General features: G+C 42.9%; 1 protein-coding gene across 1 annotated transcript in view; it reads right to left on the bottom strand.

The window, feature by feature from the left end:
- Window positions 1–14,261: 14,261 nt before the first annotated feature.
- The window catches only part of TBX15 (T-box transcription factor 15), a gene marked incomplete at its 5' end in the record, with an annotated part of 99,614 nt that continues 96,388 nt past the window's right edge, over window positions 14,262–17,487 (bottom strand). The window contains one exon of the mRNA XM_082833055.1: window positions 14,262–15,447. Within this exon, the coding sequence (XP_082689181.1) occupies window positions 14,663–15,447 (785 nt within the window). The 3' untranslated portion in view covers window positions 14,262–14,662. The remainder of the gene's footprint in view (window positions 15,448–17,487) is intronic.

The raw sequence follows: 17,487 nt of genomic DNA, 5'->3' as shown, positions 1-17,487 counted from the left end.
ACTAGCATTTATCAAGTGCCTATGTTATGACCCTCACTGTGAGTAGGACTTTGTTTTGTTTTTGTTTCTGTTTTTGTTTTTAGCTGTACGCGGGCCTCTCACTGTTGTGGCCTCTCCTGTTGCGGAGCACAGGCTCCGGACGCACAGGCTCAGCGGCCATGGCTCACGGGCCCAGCCGCTCCGCGGCATGTGGGATCCTCCCGGACCGGGGCACGAACTCGTGTCCCCTGCATCGGCAGGCGGACTCTCAACCACTGCGCCACCAGGGAAGCCCATGAGTAGGACTTTTGATTGCACTGTCTTTTAATAATCTCAGAGGTAGATGATTATTTCCATTTTACAGAACCGAAGGCTCAAATCCAGGCCTTTTAAAGATACGTCTAGGGCATGTTTCCTGTGTGATGCCTTCCCTGGTGTAGCAGCAAAAGCACTGGATATGGCCCAAAGACTGTAGCTTCTCTAGAAGCAAAAGTGCTAATAAAAATCTCTGCTTCCATGGGGGAGCCAATTGAAATCAAATAAGGGTAAATTTCATTCTGTCATCTCCTGGCCTATAAAAGTGAGTTAGAAGAACAGACTCCTGGAGAGTTGCTGCCTCCGGGCTCTACAAGAGTCTCTACTCATTTCTTATTGTTCCAGATTTCTGGATCTTGTCTTCTGGCCAGCTTCCTGCTCTCCTGTAATCACAGCAGCACTCCATTCTGTGCTTGGACAGTTTGTAAAATCTGTACTCCCTGGGAACAGATGATAGGTCTCAGGCTTCAAAATTCAATAAATCTCATCCTGTGAGTTTCTGGAAGTGAGCATTCAGGAGAGCGGAAGCCAAAAATAGATGCTCTTCATTTAAGTCTAGGGGTTACTCTATCATCCTCCCACTTCCTTCTTAATGTTTCTTGGTTCTGATCAGGTGTACTGCTTAACTCAGTGGAAGAAGAAAGATGGTCTGGGTGCAGCAGGATGTCCCACTGGAGCTTGTGCTCCTGGAGTACAACTCTGCAAAGCAGCATTTTCCCTGAGATAATGAGCTGGAGTGAATTTACCCCCTACTACTGGTTCTTCTTTAATTATTTCTTGAAACAGAAAGGACAATGTCATTCAAAGTATAAAATGCACCTAAAAAAATATTCTTCAGTGAAGCCCAGTGGAATTAAGGTGTGACATCCCCAAGTCACAAAAGAGCTAGTCATGCTAAAGGCCAAGTTAAATAACTCATAATTTTGGATCTCTGGGTCCTGCTAGCACTCGAGTGTGGGCTTAGGAAATGCCTGAACTGAACAGGCAAGACGGCCCCTGTTGAATCTTGCTTGCCTTGGCCCTTGCATGGGTAACTCTTCCGTGATTTGGCTTTCCCCACACATCTCACACCTTCTCACAAGTGACATTTTCACCCAGTGCTTGGCTTTTCTGTGGTGGGTTAAGTGTCTGCGTACATTTACGTCATCAATTTCCCAGTGTGAGGATGACATGGCCATACATGCTGTTGCTCTCCAGACATGCGAGAGGAGTTGAAGTGCTGCTAGGGTTCCTGCAATCTTTCCTGGGATAAATATGGATGAAAAGGATATGGTGTAATGATGTATGCCTTATGTGTCTCTATGATGCTGCTTCCTGTAGCATCTTCTGATGGCCAGCACTTTTTTTTTTAATCAAACTGAGTTTCCACGTGGTTCCAATGGCACCTGGTTCCTTGGAACTAAATCTTCGACCAAGTGTTGTTATTTCCTAATATTCCAGATTCACATCTGCTGATATGAGATTTCCCTGAATTCCACAGGTATACTGCAAAGTGTAGCAGTGGGCTTCTGAACTTCTTTGGAGCATCAATACAGCCACCCTGATTACAATCACTGGTCCTCAGCTTATCCCATGTATGTGTGAAGCAGTCTTGCTTTAATCATCTATCATCACCTCCAGGAAGTCTTCTCTGAACTCTGGATTGAACCAACTACTTCTCTTCTGTGCTCCTGCAGCATCCACGTTTGTCTCTACCATAGCATTTCTACAACACACTACATTAATTGTTTCTGTTTATGGTCTGTCTCCATACTAGAACGTGAACTCCTAAATTGTAAGGACTATATATTACTGACATCTAGCACCATGTCCTGCACAAAATAGATTTTCAGTACATGTTGATGAGCCATTGTTGAAGGTTTAGTTGAATGAGTTTGGGTGAATATTATTTCCAGGCCTGTGAATTAATTCTACTCCAGAAATTTTTTTTTTTGCCAGTATTACTTTGTCAGGAAATGTTATATATGGCTTGTGTTGACACTCAAATAGAAGGACACACATCCAGCTAAAGTTGTTACCACAGAAAGACTAAGTAGTTTTAACACTCAAAGGGTAACTGTATTTAGCAGGTCTTGTGGAGGCCACGTGGAGGGAGATGACTGACTACCCCCCATGCTTTCACCTTGTTAAGAGACAAGGAATTAGCAGCCACTTTGGATTGGCCTTTAGTTTGGTCTATAACTCAGTATCTTCTGACCGCATCTTCCTTAAATCCTCCCAAAAGACTCTCCTGGGATTCATACACATTATGAAATCCAACTGTATGATATGACATATGGATGCCTCACCCTCTATATCAGATTTCCATCCACACACCCCACGAGTGTGTTCGTGTTCCTATATTAGATACAGACTGGGAACCCCAGAGATAATCTTCTTTCCCAATTTCAACAACTTCAGCTTGCTTGAGGGATAGTTCTGTTCAGCTACATAATAGAGAATGTCCTTGAGTGATTAAGTCTGGAGGAGTCTTGCATCCTGGTGGTTTGAGGGGAAAAAAAAAAAAAGTCTTTCCAACTCTGGATCCTCTGGTTTTTGCCCTGATATTTTACTAGGGCCTCAATATTCTCTAAATCTGAATGGTTAAGGAAGACCTTTCCAGGCCATGTTTCAGAAGAATTAACCCATGTTAGAGTGAGGCTTGGAGAGCTTGAAGGAAAAGATGTACGTAAGCCCGTATTACAAAGAAACAAAATCAGCATTTAGGAAAAAGGCTCTACTGATGAAGCATGAAACCCTGCTCAGGCCAACAGACTCTGCAAGTGGGAAACGGATCTTGTGGCAGTTTGCCTACATGTTTCTGGGAACCATTTCTGGATGAAGGGATTGTTGAACCAGTTCTCCTTGGAAAAGAAGACTAATTGGACCAAGATGGTGGTTGGCTTGTTCTACTGGGTGCCTCACTCTCTGAGCTTCCTCTCTGAGGCTCATCACCAGCAACACTCTGAGCCCAAAAGCCTGGGTGTCGTCTCAGGGTCAGGCAAAGCCTAGTTCCAGAAACCCAGCTTGGGAGTCACGGAGAAAGATGTTACTGGGTCTTTGGCTATTGCACAGAACGTTACATGACAAGGCTCTCTGTGCTCCTACTTAGGGGTAGGAAGGGTCATTCCCCAGGCCTGCAGAATTACAGGCTGCAGAGAAAGTGATCCTGATACTCTAGAGCTGGCTTCCGTATCTGGGTCTGTTTTGAGATGGTCTCAGCCTATGAATAGTGATGTTACTGGCTAGGAATGCCTGGGGGCACTCACCTGGTCCCTACTACTGTGACTAACCCCCACAGACTTTTCCCCAGCCAGAACCAATGTTGTGACTGGACCAGCCCTTGTGGTTCTTATTATGATTGCAAGATGCACCTCCGCAACAACCATCAGGAAACTTAGAAAAAAAACAAGTTTTCTTCACAGGTCCTGAAAGGTACACGGCAAGCCCAGGGCCACACAGCCAGATCATGGAGAGAAAGAGAGAAAGACAGAGCGTGGACCTGGGGTTCTGCCTTTGTTGGAATTGAGGGCAGGGTGCCTAGTGTTTTGTGGATTCACTAGTTACTGGTGAATTTAAAACATAAGAGCAGGAATTAAGGTACTGGAAGCGAGAAGCACAGTCAGTCAAGCCCTCAGTTATCTAGGTGACTGAGGACTTTCTAAAAGGAGAAATTTATGGATGGGGTGGCCTTTATCTGGTTGTGTAGGTGACAATACGTTTATTGAAGATGGATGTCTTTGAAGTGGATCCCTTGGGAATCAAAAGCTTAAGATCAGGCACTTACATTATAATCAAAAAAGCTAATCCTTATGTACTTACACTACAATGTCATATGTGGCATCTTTCTGGGTGAAACCAAATAAGAGTCTATTCCTAGGTATCCCATGCTCTTGAATTGGAAGAATTAATATTGTTAAAATGGCCATATTACCCAAAGCAATCTACAGATTTACTGTTTTCCCTATCAAATTACCCATGACATTTTTCACAGAACTAGAACAAGTAATCCTAAAATTTATATGAAACTGTAAAAGACCCAGAATCGCCAAAGAACTCCTGAGAAGAAAAAGCAAAGTTGGAGGCATAACACCTCCACAAGACTTCAGACAATACTACCAAGCTACGGTAATCAAAACATCATGGTATTGGCACAAAAACAGACATATGGATTAACAGAACAGAGAGTCCAGAAATAAACCACACACCTATAGTCAATTAACATTCAACAAAGTAGGTAAGAATATACAATGGGAAAAAGACAATCTCTTCGGCAAGTGGTGTTGGGAAAGCTGGACAGCTGCATGTAAACCAATGAAGTTAGAACACTCCCTCACACTATACACAAAAATAAACTCAAAATGGCTTAAAGACTTAAATATAAAACATGACACCATAAAATTCCTAGAAGAGAACATAGGCAAAACATTCTCTGACATAAATCATAGAAATGTTTTCTTAGGTCAGTCTCCCAAGGCGAAAGAAAATAAAAAATAAACAAATGGGACCTACTCAAACTTAAAAGCTTTTGCACAGCAAAGGAAACCATAAACAAGATGAAAAGACAACTTACAGAATGGGAGAAAATATTTGCAAATGATGCAACCAACAAGCACTTAATTTCCAAAATATATGAAAAGCTCATACAACTCAATAACTAAAAAACCAAAACCCAATCAAAAAATGGTCAGAAGACCTAAATAGATACTTCTCCAAAGAAAACATACAGATGGCCAATAGGCACATGAAAAGATTCTCAACATTGTTAATTATTAGAGAAATTCAAGTAAAAACTATAGTGAGGTATCTCTTAACACCAGTCAGAATGGCCATCACCAAAAAGTCTACAACTAATAAATACTGGAGAGGGTGTGGAGAAAAGGGAACCCTCATGCACTGTTGGTGGGAATGTAAATTGGTGCAGCCATTATGGAGGACAGTAGGGAGGTTCCTTAAACTAAAAAGAGATCTACCATCTACCATATGATCCAGCAATCCCACTTCTGGACATGTATCCAGAAAAGATGAAAACTCTAATTCAAAAAGATACATGCACCCCAATGTTCATAGCAGACTATTTACAGTAGCCAAGACATGGAAGCAACCTAAATGAACGTCCTTCAACAGATGAATGGATAAAGAAGATGTGGGGTGTGTGTGTGTGTGTGTGTGTGTATATATATATATATATATATATATATATATATATATATACACACACAGAGATATATGTATATGTATATATATGATGGAATATTATTCAGCCATAAAATGAATGAAATTCTGCCATTTGCAGCAACATGGATGGACCTAGAGATTACCATATTAAGTGAAGTAAGTCAGAAAGAGTGACAAATATCATATGATATCACTTACATGTGGAATCTAAAATATGACACAAATGACCTTATTTACAAAATAGAAACAGACTCGCGGACATAGAAAACAAACTTATGGTTACCAAAGGGGAAAGGCGGTGTTGGGGGGAATAAATGAGGAGTTTGGTATTAGTAGATACAAACTACTAATATGAAATAGATAAACAACAAGGTCCTACTGTATAGCACAGGGAACTGTATTCAATATCTTATAACAAACTATAATAGAAAAGAATCTGAAAAAGAATATATATATACATATATATATATATATACACACACACACATATATATGACTGAATCACTTTGCTGTACACCAGAAAATACAACATTGTAAATCAACCATACTTCAATTAAAAAAGAAAAAAGAGGCTATTCCTTCTATACTATAAGCTCTCTAGGGCAGAGAACATGACTTATCTATAGCATTCTCAGCATTTTGCCAAGTAAATAAATATAAAAACAAAGAAATGAAAAAGCCTGCTGTAATTAAGTAACATATTAATTAATAGTGCAGGTTCTGAATGGGACAGCTTGAGCGTGCCCTTGGGCAAGATTCTCAGCTTCTCTGTATATTTTCTCTTACCTACAATATGGGAATAATAATAATAGTATCTATCATGTAAGATTATTGTTCAGAATTAAATAAGATGATGTATGTAAAGCACTTAGCTGGCATGTAATAAGCACTTGATAAATATTTCTTGCTTTATAGTTATTACCACTTAAGAAAATCTCATTCTGCATTTTGTAAATCCTCGAGATGTTTTAGGAGAATGGGAAGGAACTCCTATTGAAAGATATATCTTAATGATGAACTGAACCCTAATGGGGTAAAGTCAACTTCTCCGGGTTGTTTTGCAAAACATTTGAGTAGCTGGGACCAGAAGCTAGCCCTCCCTTTATCTGCTGGGTTTATAGGACAAGTAGATCTTAGAAAATAAGCCTAGACTGGCTCAGGGGCTTGCAGAGACTCCTAAGTCATACCTAACAAATCTGTCTCCCTTCCTTCCTAGGTACTCAACTAGACTATATTTCCCAGGTTCTCCTGCAGTTAGGCGTGGTTAGAGTTCTAACCAAAAAATGGGGAGGAAGTCATGTAACCAATTCCAAGCCAGGCATATAAATATTTCCCATGTTCAAGTTTCCATTCTTCCTCCATCTGCTACCTGAATGGAAAGGTATCAAGCTATGTGTTGAAGATAGTGGAATTTGGAAGGAGCCTGGTTCTCAGAATCACTGCTTGGAGAAGAGCCACCTAACCAGGAAGCCCATGCAGATTGTGAGATGAGTGAGAAATAAACACTAAATTGTTAATATTTGGGGGTTTATCTGTTACATCATCTAGAGACAGCTTAAGGGGGATTTTACCTGCCCGTGGGTGAAAGAGGAATGTACAGTGTGGCAAGACAGGGAGAGCTCCGAGATTCCTCTTCATGGCCAGGAACTTCTCCTAGAACGAGAATTGCAGGAGGGTTGCCTTGGCCATCCTTTGGCAGCTCACTTTATCTGTTTTGGCTTTATTGAATAAAAGTACTAAAAAGGACTCAAAATCTCTTTGGTTTTCTGTGCCTATACTGGGCCTGCATTAAAGTTTAATAAAAGCAAAAAGTATGAGTAGGAAGCATCTGAAGTAGGAAATGCCGTTAGGGTGACCCATAAAACATGAGTGCTAGGAGCAGTTGCAGGGACGGAAAATTTTCTCTTACCTTCTGGGTTCTTTAGCTGATTTAATAATTAAATTGACACAAGACAGATTAACAGAAGCAAAACAAATTTAATTCTGTCTGTACAGAAGCCCCCAGAGATATGAGACTAAAGGGCAAGTAGGGCAATTGAGGCTTACATGACTTCCTGAGCTAAAGAATGTACTAGGGGGGCTTCCCTGGTGGCGCAGTGGTTGAGAGTCCGCCTGCCGATGCAGGGGACACGGGTTCGTGCCCCGGTCAGGGAAGATCCCACATGCCATGGAGCGGCTGGGCCCGTGAGCCATGGCGGCTGAGCCTGCGCTCCACAACGGAAGAGGCCACAACAGTGAGAGGCCCGCGTACCGCAAAAAGAAAAAGAATGTACTAGGAGCCTGGAGCTTCAAAGGGGAGCAGGGTAACTCACTGAAAGGTAAGAACAACTGATGTCTGGTAGTTAGAGGTTTGCCCTGCCATGCAGGTAATCAGCTAAAACAAGATGTCTCTGATAATGTTTTTGTTTTTTTTTTTCTTTCTGGTACAGGCCCCCTATTTAACTCATTTAGGTAATTAAGGGAGAGGTAAAAATTTTTCCCCAATCTGCTGGGTCTTGCTTGCCTTCAGCTGAAAATAATCCACACGCCAAAGTGGCATGTTTGGGGTTGGCATATTCTGCTCCCCTTCACAGTAGAATGAGCTAAGAAGGGAAACATGATCTATGTTTTCTCAGCCTTAAGCAGCAAGTTTCACCTCTCTCCATCTCATGTGGTACTGCTTTGCCTGGCCGAAGAAAGCAAAGGGCTCTGTGCAGAGCTGTATACAAGGAGCATGGCACCTGAAACTAACCCTGGGGACCTGGTGGGGTGGAGAGTGTTGGGGGGATGTAACTTGACTCCTCGATCACCCCCTAGTCCCCACTGGTCCTTTCCAGAGTGAAGGTTCCCACTGAGACACTGGATGGAATCCTGAACTGCCCAAGTTAGAGCGTTGGGCTGCACCCCACAGGCTTACAAGGCTTGCCCATCCTTAAGACCGAAGAAAGAGCCCGGAGTCAGCGACAGAGACATCAATGGTTTAACGGATGGGAGAGCTTACCTGTCTGAAGCAAGGTCCTGGCTTGACTGTGTGCGGTAGAGGGTCTGGCAAGTAATGGCGGCAGGCTTCGCTCCCCGGGGGAGGGGAGGGGTACTAGTTATAGGAGGAATTGATGTCAGGTGGGCTCATCGGTTACCAGGGAAACCAGCGGAGGAGCTCGCCCCTTAACAACCCTTTGATAAGCATAGTGGAGGGTTCTGATCTAAAGCTAGAACAGTCCTTAGCTGGGGCCTGGGGCGAGTATGTAGGAGGTGAAGCAGGTACTGGTGAGGGGGTGGGGGAGGAGGAGGATGTCCAGAGAGCAAGAGAACAGCCATCTTGAGTGGCCTGACCACACACAGAGCTAGGACATCTCCTATCAGAAAAGGGAGTCCAGGAGCTTCCCTGGTGGCGCAGTGGTTGAGAGTTCGCCTGCCGATGCAGGGGACACGGATTCGTGCCCCGGTCCGGGAAGATCCCACATGCCGCGGAGCGGCTGGGCCGGTGAGCCATGGCCGCCGAGCCTGCGTGTCTGGAGCCTGTGCTGCGCAATGGGAGCGGCCACAACAGTGAGAGGCCCGCGTACGGCCAAAAAAAAAAAAAAAAAAGGGGGAATCCAGAGTCATCGTACTAGGAGCAGCAGGGAGAACATACGACTTAAGATTTTTGAGATTTGACTTAAGAGAGCGAACATCCTCTCCCCCAATCCCACTACCATAACTCATTGTCCCATGCAGAGAACACCTGTCTTTGCCATGCTACTTCCCACCCTCGCATCTGGACGCCCTCCTTTCTCCTCAATTTATGCGGTTTCCATGAATTCTGAAAGGACAATTCAAATTCAACCTTCTCCATGAACACCTCTCTTTATTATTGACCTTATAAATCTCATTTTGGGAAAAACACAGTAGTGGAAAGGCTTTGGTTGCAGCTCTTTGTTGCATACAAGCTGTGTTCATTTTGTGCACCTCACTAAACCTCTGTAAGTTTCAGTTTCCCTATCTATAAAATAGGGAATGAAATACAAATCCCAGAGGGTAGTTGCAAGGATTATAGGATAACCTTGCATAATATGGAACATGTAATAAAGACTCAATGAAAATTTGCTTCGTTCTAAAGTTCTGCCCCATATATGGTCTCTACCACCAATTTAATGCTTTTATTATTCACTGTTTCATACACATATATCTTGACTCCTCGACCAGGCTGAAATCTTTTCGAAGGTAGAAATTTTTGCTATCTATTACACAGAATAGTTCTGAGAAAACTGTAGAATACTAAGCCGTATTTAGTATTTTCTTATTATTATGAATATGATTATTAATTGGTTGCTTGATCACTTGTTGTAACCTTTAATAAAGTCAGAGAGAAGGGATGACTCTCATCCTCTACCAAGACATGAAAATAGAACTTCATCGGGACCATGTAGAAGACAGATTCAGATCTGAAGAGCCCCTAAATGGCCCTGGTCCCAGAAAGTCAGCAGCAGGGCTTTAGTAAATAAGTATCAGTGCTACAAAGCCTTTGGAAAGACAAAAATGCCTGGCTTCAGCTAATGCAAAACTAGCAGAGCACGTCTTCTGGTGAGGATATGGCTGCCCTTGTCATAAGCTGGAGTAAGCAAATTCTAAGATAAGATCTTCCTTTGCACTAACTCAAATGTCACCCACTTAGAGTAGCCCCCTTAGAAAACCCTGTCTAGATGAGCCTCATTCCCCAATCACTATCATCCTATTATTTTTAATTTCCTCAAAATGATGTTTGCAGTCTGAAAGTATATTCTTCATTTGTTTGCTATGTCACTCACACCAGACCATGAGCTCTTTGAAAGCAGGAGCAAGTTTAATTGTTCATTTCTATGTCTTCATGTCAAGGGAGGGCAGTGACTGATAGGCATTAAATAAGTATTTATTGAATTGAATGAATGAAGCCGGTCACAGTCATGGCCCTCTCAGGAAATCAAATCTCCAGTTGACAATCATAAGCAGAAAAGCTTTGTGGAAATGTGTCTTTGTGACTGGTTTTCCTTGAGAGGACAACTCTCCTTTAGCTTATTGAATGCAAATTGGTACAGCAGAGCTTCTCTGAAATCCTAAGTACCTACCAATGAATCAAATATGTGTCATCAGCCAAAGAGCTCTGCCCTTCCATCTCAGCCCTCAAAACTTCCACTAATGATACAATATTTCATAGAAGAGGGTATTAGTCTGTAGGCTGCAAGAAGCTTCCGAATACCTCCAATTTTATTAAATTGCCAGGTTTCAATTGAGATGCTATCATTTTCCCTCCAAAACTTATTTATTGTATCGACTTTTAAAATGTTATTTCATTCTTAACCCGTCATTCTTAACTTCCATAAAAATTCTGAGCATCCTTCAAATCTCAGTCAAGTTCTACCTCCCCAGTGAAAACACTCCCAACTTCACCTTCTTACACTGAATAACTTCTTTGAATTTTCAGAGCGTTTTATATCATTTGCCTCACATGCGCATGACTGCCTAAAAAGTGAACTCTTTTAAGGACAAAACTATGACATGTATTTTTAAAAACCCCCTATTATGTGTAATGGATGCTGCCAAGCTAGTTTCTAAAGTAAATTTTCATTAATCTGTCACAGAACGCTATGTGAAGAACAATAAATCTTTGATAATGTGGGTCCCATTAATTTGGACTGAATTCGGCCACATAACCATTTTGCACTATCCTTCAAAAGTGGGTTTGGCCAACAAATTCAACAGTAAGAATGACTATGTATTAGGATTCATATTGGGGCCTTGAGGATCAAAGGGGAACACGACAGCCTTTCCTCAAAAACATGAGCATCTTAACTCAAAGAAGAATAATCTTTCAATAGCCCTTCGTATGCGATCATTGTGCCAATTGAAATAAAATTTCACCATTTCATTAAAGATAATTGGGTAGAGTATATTCTTGACAATTCTTTATCCAGTTTGTGTTAAATATTTTTATTACTTTCTCAGTTGCAGGTAGAAATGTATGCTACAATTCAAACGTAACCACCTTAGATTGTTCTAATTCATCCAAATTATAGAAATTACCTATACTTAAAACTCTTAAATGATTATTGCTCTTTAATAGGAAATAATAAATAAAATAAGAAATTATTATTCTTACTGTTAAATGAAAATATGGAGGTTCTGTGTTGAGTTTGCTGCTCAACGTATCATGCTTATCTATTACCTAAAACCTCAAACACTGGTAGACCAGTGAACAATACTTGGTATGCTGCTAAGTCAGTAAGAATAACAATAAGCTTCATATGTAGTTGGTCTCGGTCTACCGTTATGAAGCGAAGTGTTGACTGCAAGTTGGTCTCAGTCTACCGTTATGAAGCGAAGTGTTGACTGCAAGGTTTTCAAATAGCAGTGTCGTTTTAAGTTTTGAGATGTCGCCCAGAGAGTTTACAATCCATGAAGATACTCAATCAGCTGCTGTCCCGGCTGTTTTAGCAACAATCTGATGGCTAATGGAATTAACTGGCATGTCACTCTTTGAAGTTATTCATAAAACCAAAGCAATGACTAATTAAAGTTTTTGCTTTCCCAACCCAAGTATGGTGGTCCAGCAGCCTCCCCCTCCCCAAATCAAGCCCTGGTGAAATGGGTCAGTGGGCTTCCGTGTAACTGTTCACTGGGAAACAGTCTGAGGCAGGTGTAAGAGCAGGAGATTTTAAGTCCTGGCTCTGCTGCTTCCCAGCCACATTTATGTATAGACAGGCCCCAGGTTTTATAACCCTAGTCTCCCATTTGCAAAACAATGTGTCCTGCCTAACCACTGTGAAAATGCTTACAAATGGAATAGCCCTGGGCACTTTATTAGTCTCTTATATAAATCGTCATTTGATGCATGACAACTCAAAATCACTCCTCCTGCGCTGGGTGGCACATTCAAGGGGGAGAGTATATATTTATGATTAAACATCCTAATCTGAGGTCCTAACCCAGCCTCAGAGACACTTTTGCCCCAATCCCTTAGAATTCTTTCTTGATGGTCCACGGGCGTCCTGAGACTGCTGGGGCTCCAGCAGAAAGGCATAATGTCAAATTACCAGCTCAATCACTTGCTACCTGAGGGCCTTGGTCCATTACTTTACCTTTTTAAAGTTGGTTTCCAAATCTATAAAAAATAAAAATAATACCTACCGCAGAATTGTGGGAGGATTCACGTAAGACACATGGTATGATATCTGGCACTTAGCGACGATGAGGATTGCTATTAGACTCACAGGTTTTTGCAGCTAACATGAAAGTGGGTATCCCACTAGAGTCACACCTGGTTTCAAGTCCTAGTTCCCTCTCTGACTGGCTGTGTGGACCTGGATAATTCACTCAGTCCCTCTGGAGCTTAGTAACTAATCATAACATGAGGACGATAATATATACTTCATGTGTTCTGAATAAAGATCATGTTACATAGTAGAGATGAGAGTGCTGTGCTTATTGTAAAGCACAATGTAAAGGCATCGGCTGCTGCTTGCTTTTCCCATATGAACGAACACACAGAAAACAATTGCAAAGATTTTATTTAGCGGCTTTCTGTGCTTGGCACTTAGAAACAGAGTTCCGTGCATAAGGGCAAATTTTTATACACCTTTTCTTCATACATATTTTACATACCCTTTTTATTGCCCCCTTTTTTAATATTCATAATACTGGATTCCCCACTAGGCACATAAATACATTTATCTACAACACCTCAAAACCAAAACTCTTAATAATATCTGTATTCTTTTACTTGGTATTATTTGCATTTCCACACCACTTAAAAAGTTTAGCTTGTACCAAACTTCACTTGTTTTCTTATCATTAAAGGATTTGAAGGGGAAGGGAAAGATGAAGGAAAAAAATCCAAAACTTCAAAATTGCAATGAACTATTTGATTAAAAAAAAAAGGGCGATCTAAGGGCAGGTCGAAGGATGCAGAAGACCCATCTGCAATTCTCCGGAACATGACAGGACTCCTCCTGCCACAGGGGTGATGGGCAGGTGATCCAGGTCAGGCGTCTGGACCTGGCATTCGGAAGGCCAGACCTCCATTTGTCACCTCTGTTCTTGGTATCATCTGTCGGGATTGTAAAACCCTTCCTTCCTCACACTCCTTCTACTTCCTTTCCCCTGCCAGGCTGCATGCTCTGGAATCGGCACTTCCTGTGTGGCGCCCCTCTCTTCTGGATCACAATGGTCAGAACTGTGGCATGAAGACGCATTCCTTGCCCCGGTGCTTCTCACCAGTGCTCTGACCATGCAGTGTCCCAGAGAGGTTTACTCCTCAATGACTTCATGGTTCCTTCCATAACCTGTGGGGGAGAGGGGGAGAAACAAACCCAAACCACATTTCCTCGGTGAATTAAAACTCTCATCGTTGCTCTCACTTCATCATTCAGTCTTGCTCTCCACCTCTCCCTTGGTCTCTGTTCGTTCTTCTTTCTCTCTCTCTCTCTCTCTTTCATCTGCTCTTACTCCCCTTTTCACAGGCACCACTGGGAACATCAATGACCGCACACCAATTGAAGAGAGCCAATGTTCAAAAGCAATCTTTCTCAGGAAGCCCGGTCCAGTTGTAGTACTGATGTCTTTCCACCCTCACTGACCGGAAGGGGTTCCAGGATACACGGTTCATTCATTCCAGAAACAGGGTAAGCTGCAGAGGAGAAACGCTGGCAGCTACTGCTGGCCCAGTCCATCTACTGTTGTACCTAGCCACATTTTTGGTGAAAGCACCCATGCTGGGCTTCCCTCCACAGAGTTCACCCAGTTCCGAGTCCGTGTGCATGTATGTTTGTGTATGGATGAGTTTGTGTATGAATATATATGTATGTGTGTATGCATGCATGCACATATTGTGTGTGTATGTATGTATGTATAGACCTGTATTCGTGTGTGGGTAATTTTCATGACTGCTACATGCTAGCATCTCCCTTAACATTATTATAAAATGATTATTCAGTCTCTTCAAAGGCCACTCTGGGGAGACGATGCTTTATAAAACTAAGATTTGGGAAGGCAAGAGAATGGCCACTGAGTCAGAGATGATTCCACCACAAGTATCCTTCAGTGGCTTAAATGTCTCTTGTTCTTGGGTATGTGCTTTCCTCCTCCAGTAAAAAAATAATAATAATAATAATACACAGTTCCTGTTTTTCAAAGGCGTTGGGCTCCCAAAGAGGAGGATCTGCCCATGGAGACTCTGGGGCCTTGGCTGCTGTAGGCTCGGTGGTGCTAGGACTGGCCACTAAACCATGTGAACGGACATCTGGGAGGAGGAGCCTGGGACAGCCCCATACTGCCGGCCATCACAGGTGTTAGTCGCCTGCTGATTATTGGCTGAGGGGCTAATCATGTGCATGCCATGCTCCATCCCTGTAGGCAGGTACTGCCTCTCTCCAAAGGCCCCATTGGAAGGAGAAGAACAGAGTAAAGTGCTTTGAGAGGTGCTCAGTTTTTCTGGGCTTGCAGCTAGCCTTGGGGAAGTGGGGAAATTGTATCCATATAGATTATAAGGGTTGTGGAGAGAGAAGGCATTGTAGGAGCTCTGCTGCATGTGGCTGCCCCCAAACATGTGTGGTGATGAGGAGCTGGACGCTGCATTGCCTGCCTGCATGACATACTGAAACTGGGAAGTGGGGAAGGACCCCAGCTGGCCACCGTAGGCTTCCATCTTGCTGTTGCTAGGCAACGAGGAAGGAGTAGGTATTCCTGAGATCAGGGATGGAGTCCTCTGGGGCATGAAGGTTTCGGAGGGCTGAGGGGCTGAAGCAGTGCCACTCTGGAGCCTGTTGTAGCCACTGTCACTCAGCCCTGGGTAGCTCTGCAAGGCAGCCATGTTGCTTCGGGCACATGGTGGGTAATCAGAGAGGTTTAGGTTACACAGCTGGCTCTCTCGGCAGCCCACGTTGAAAGTGTTGGGGGCCAGATGAAATGTTGGAGGAGAACAGGATGGAGATAAAAGATGAGAAGAAGCTGAAGGGGATGGCGTCCCAGTGCTGGAGGTGGTTGGGGAAGTGCCTGTGCTGCCTCCTGAAAAATAAAACATAAGTACCGTTGAGACGTGAGAATCACCTGAAGGGCTTGTTAAACCACAGATCGCTGATTCTACCCCAGAGTTTCGAATTCTGTAGGTCTGGGACAGGGCCCGAGAATTTGCAACGAGTTCTCAGATGATACTGAGGCTGCTGGTCCGAGGACCACTCTTTGGCTAGAGGATGTCCAGGTCCCTTTTATCTCCTAAAATACCTGAATTTGTATTTGAGAGAGTTGTTCTAATAACCTGGGGATATTAAAACTGGGTTGGTGGCCGATGCACCAACAGACAAAGGGCCAGTTCAACCCAGTCTACTTCAAATGTGTTCTCAGGTAATTTAAGAAGGTCAAAACTGACCTTTCCAAGTCTCCCCTTTACTGGGCTGGGGAGCAGCAGTGCTGCACCCACTTCCTGGCTCATCTCCTGGAAGTTGAAGGCAGTGGTGAGTGTCAGGGTTACTGGACCTTTCATGTGAATTCCAGAATGGGCAGCTACTTTGGCTTCCATAGGGAATCTCCCATGATGGAATTTCTCTATCAGGGCAAGGTTGGGACTTGCCCAGAATTGTTGAGCGCTGTGATTCTCAAGGAGCATCTTATCCTTTAGGTCACCCACAACTCATGCAGGGGGTCCTAGAACATGAGATGCTATACAAGGGGAAAGGAACTTTTAAGTAGAAGGGAGCAGGAATAAGGTTTTTAACAGTGAGAAAAAAATGTGAATAAAATCATCAGGATTCCAGAAATATAGGGATACAAAGAAACCATCCACAGTGTACCAGGGAGGAAGGTCCAGGTGTGCAAGCTGAGAGGCAGATACCTCAAAGAGAAACCCAAAGCTAATTTTTAGCACAGGAAAAAAAAAACAAAAAGCCTTAGCCTACCTCCACAGATATTGTAGCAGTTTTGGCTGTAGAAATACAAATTTAGCTCTTGTTAATGGTTTTTTTCAGAGTTAAAGTTTTCACAAAGCCCAACCAATATCATCTCTTGCTTGGTCAAAAGAATTTCCCCAATGAACTTCCAAGGTAGAACTGGATTTAGATCTAAACAGCTCCTGATTTCAGAATCATTTCAGGAAATTCTCCTTCTCTGTTTCTTGTTTATATCTTAAATTCCCTTAAGAGAAGTAAAAAGATTTTTATTCCACAAATTGAGATATGGCCAACATTGTAAATACCATTGGAGAAGTAAGCCAGCACTGACCATGGAAGGAAGGGCATCAAGCCTGATTCTAGGTTCTCTGGCCTCCAGCCAGCTCCTGACCACAGGCAAGGCAGGCTATGTCTTAAATCTCCTCATCTGTGAAACAAGGGCTCCAACTGATAGGATTCAGTTTCTGTCCTTCTCAGAGTTTATGTCTGAGGATTAATTTCCGCTAAAGTGTGAATGGCCAGTAACAAGTACTTTCCGAGGAATCATTTAAGCACGAGGAAGTTCTTGAAGGGGAAAGCTAAGAAGGATGATGGAAAACACACTTCTTGTTTTTGTACCCCTGAACAGCCTAGCCTATGGTGACTTAACGCAAAGCTCAGGGGTTCCTTTTCTGCCAGCATGGGGCTCCTCTCTGAGGCGTCTTACACATTTTCTCCCTTTTCCACCCTAAATGCCAGGCACTTCAGTGAAATAAGTGCTACGGCACAAATAGAGAAACTCAACTCCAGCTGTAAAGAGATTTGTGTTTTATGGGATGTGTATCTAGTCTCCTCTCTTTGAAAGTCCGTCCTTGCCCTCCCAGATCTGGTGTTTATGTGGTCCTGGAGGAGACCCCCTGTTCAGCACGCTGTACTGTCCCGTGATAGGTATGCTCCATCAGGCCCGAGCCCTAGCCCTGCAGCAGGAAGTGCAAGATGGAGCAGATGACTTTTTACAACCCTAAATGGTTTTCTCGGATGGCCCAAGATGGAACGAATGGTACTGATTTAAGGCCTCAATTGGTTTCACTAGAAAAAAATAAGACGGGAACTATTAACAAGTTACAGGGATTTCTGCTGAGCAGATGAGAGGCACATGTTAAAAAGTTTGTAGTCAGCTTGC

Source organism: Leucopleurus acutus, assembly GCF_964270905.1.
Source record: "Leucopleurus acutus genome assembly, chromosome: 2".
Classification (NCBI taxonomy): domain Eukaryota; kingdom Metazoa; phylum Chordata; class Mammalia; order Artiodactyla; family Delphinidae; genus Leucopleurus; species Leucopleurus acutus.
Note: the sequence above shows the minus strand (reverse complement) of the source record. Positions and strands in the feature narration are given on the sequence as shown.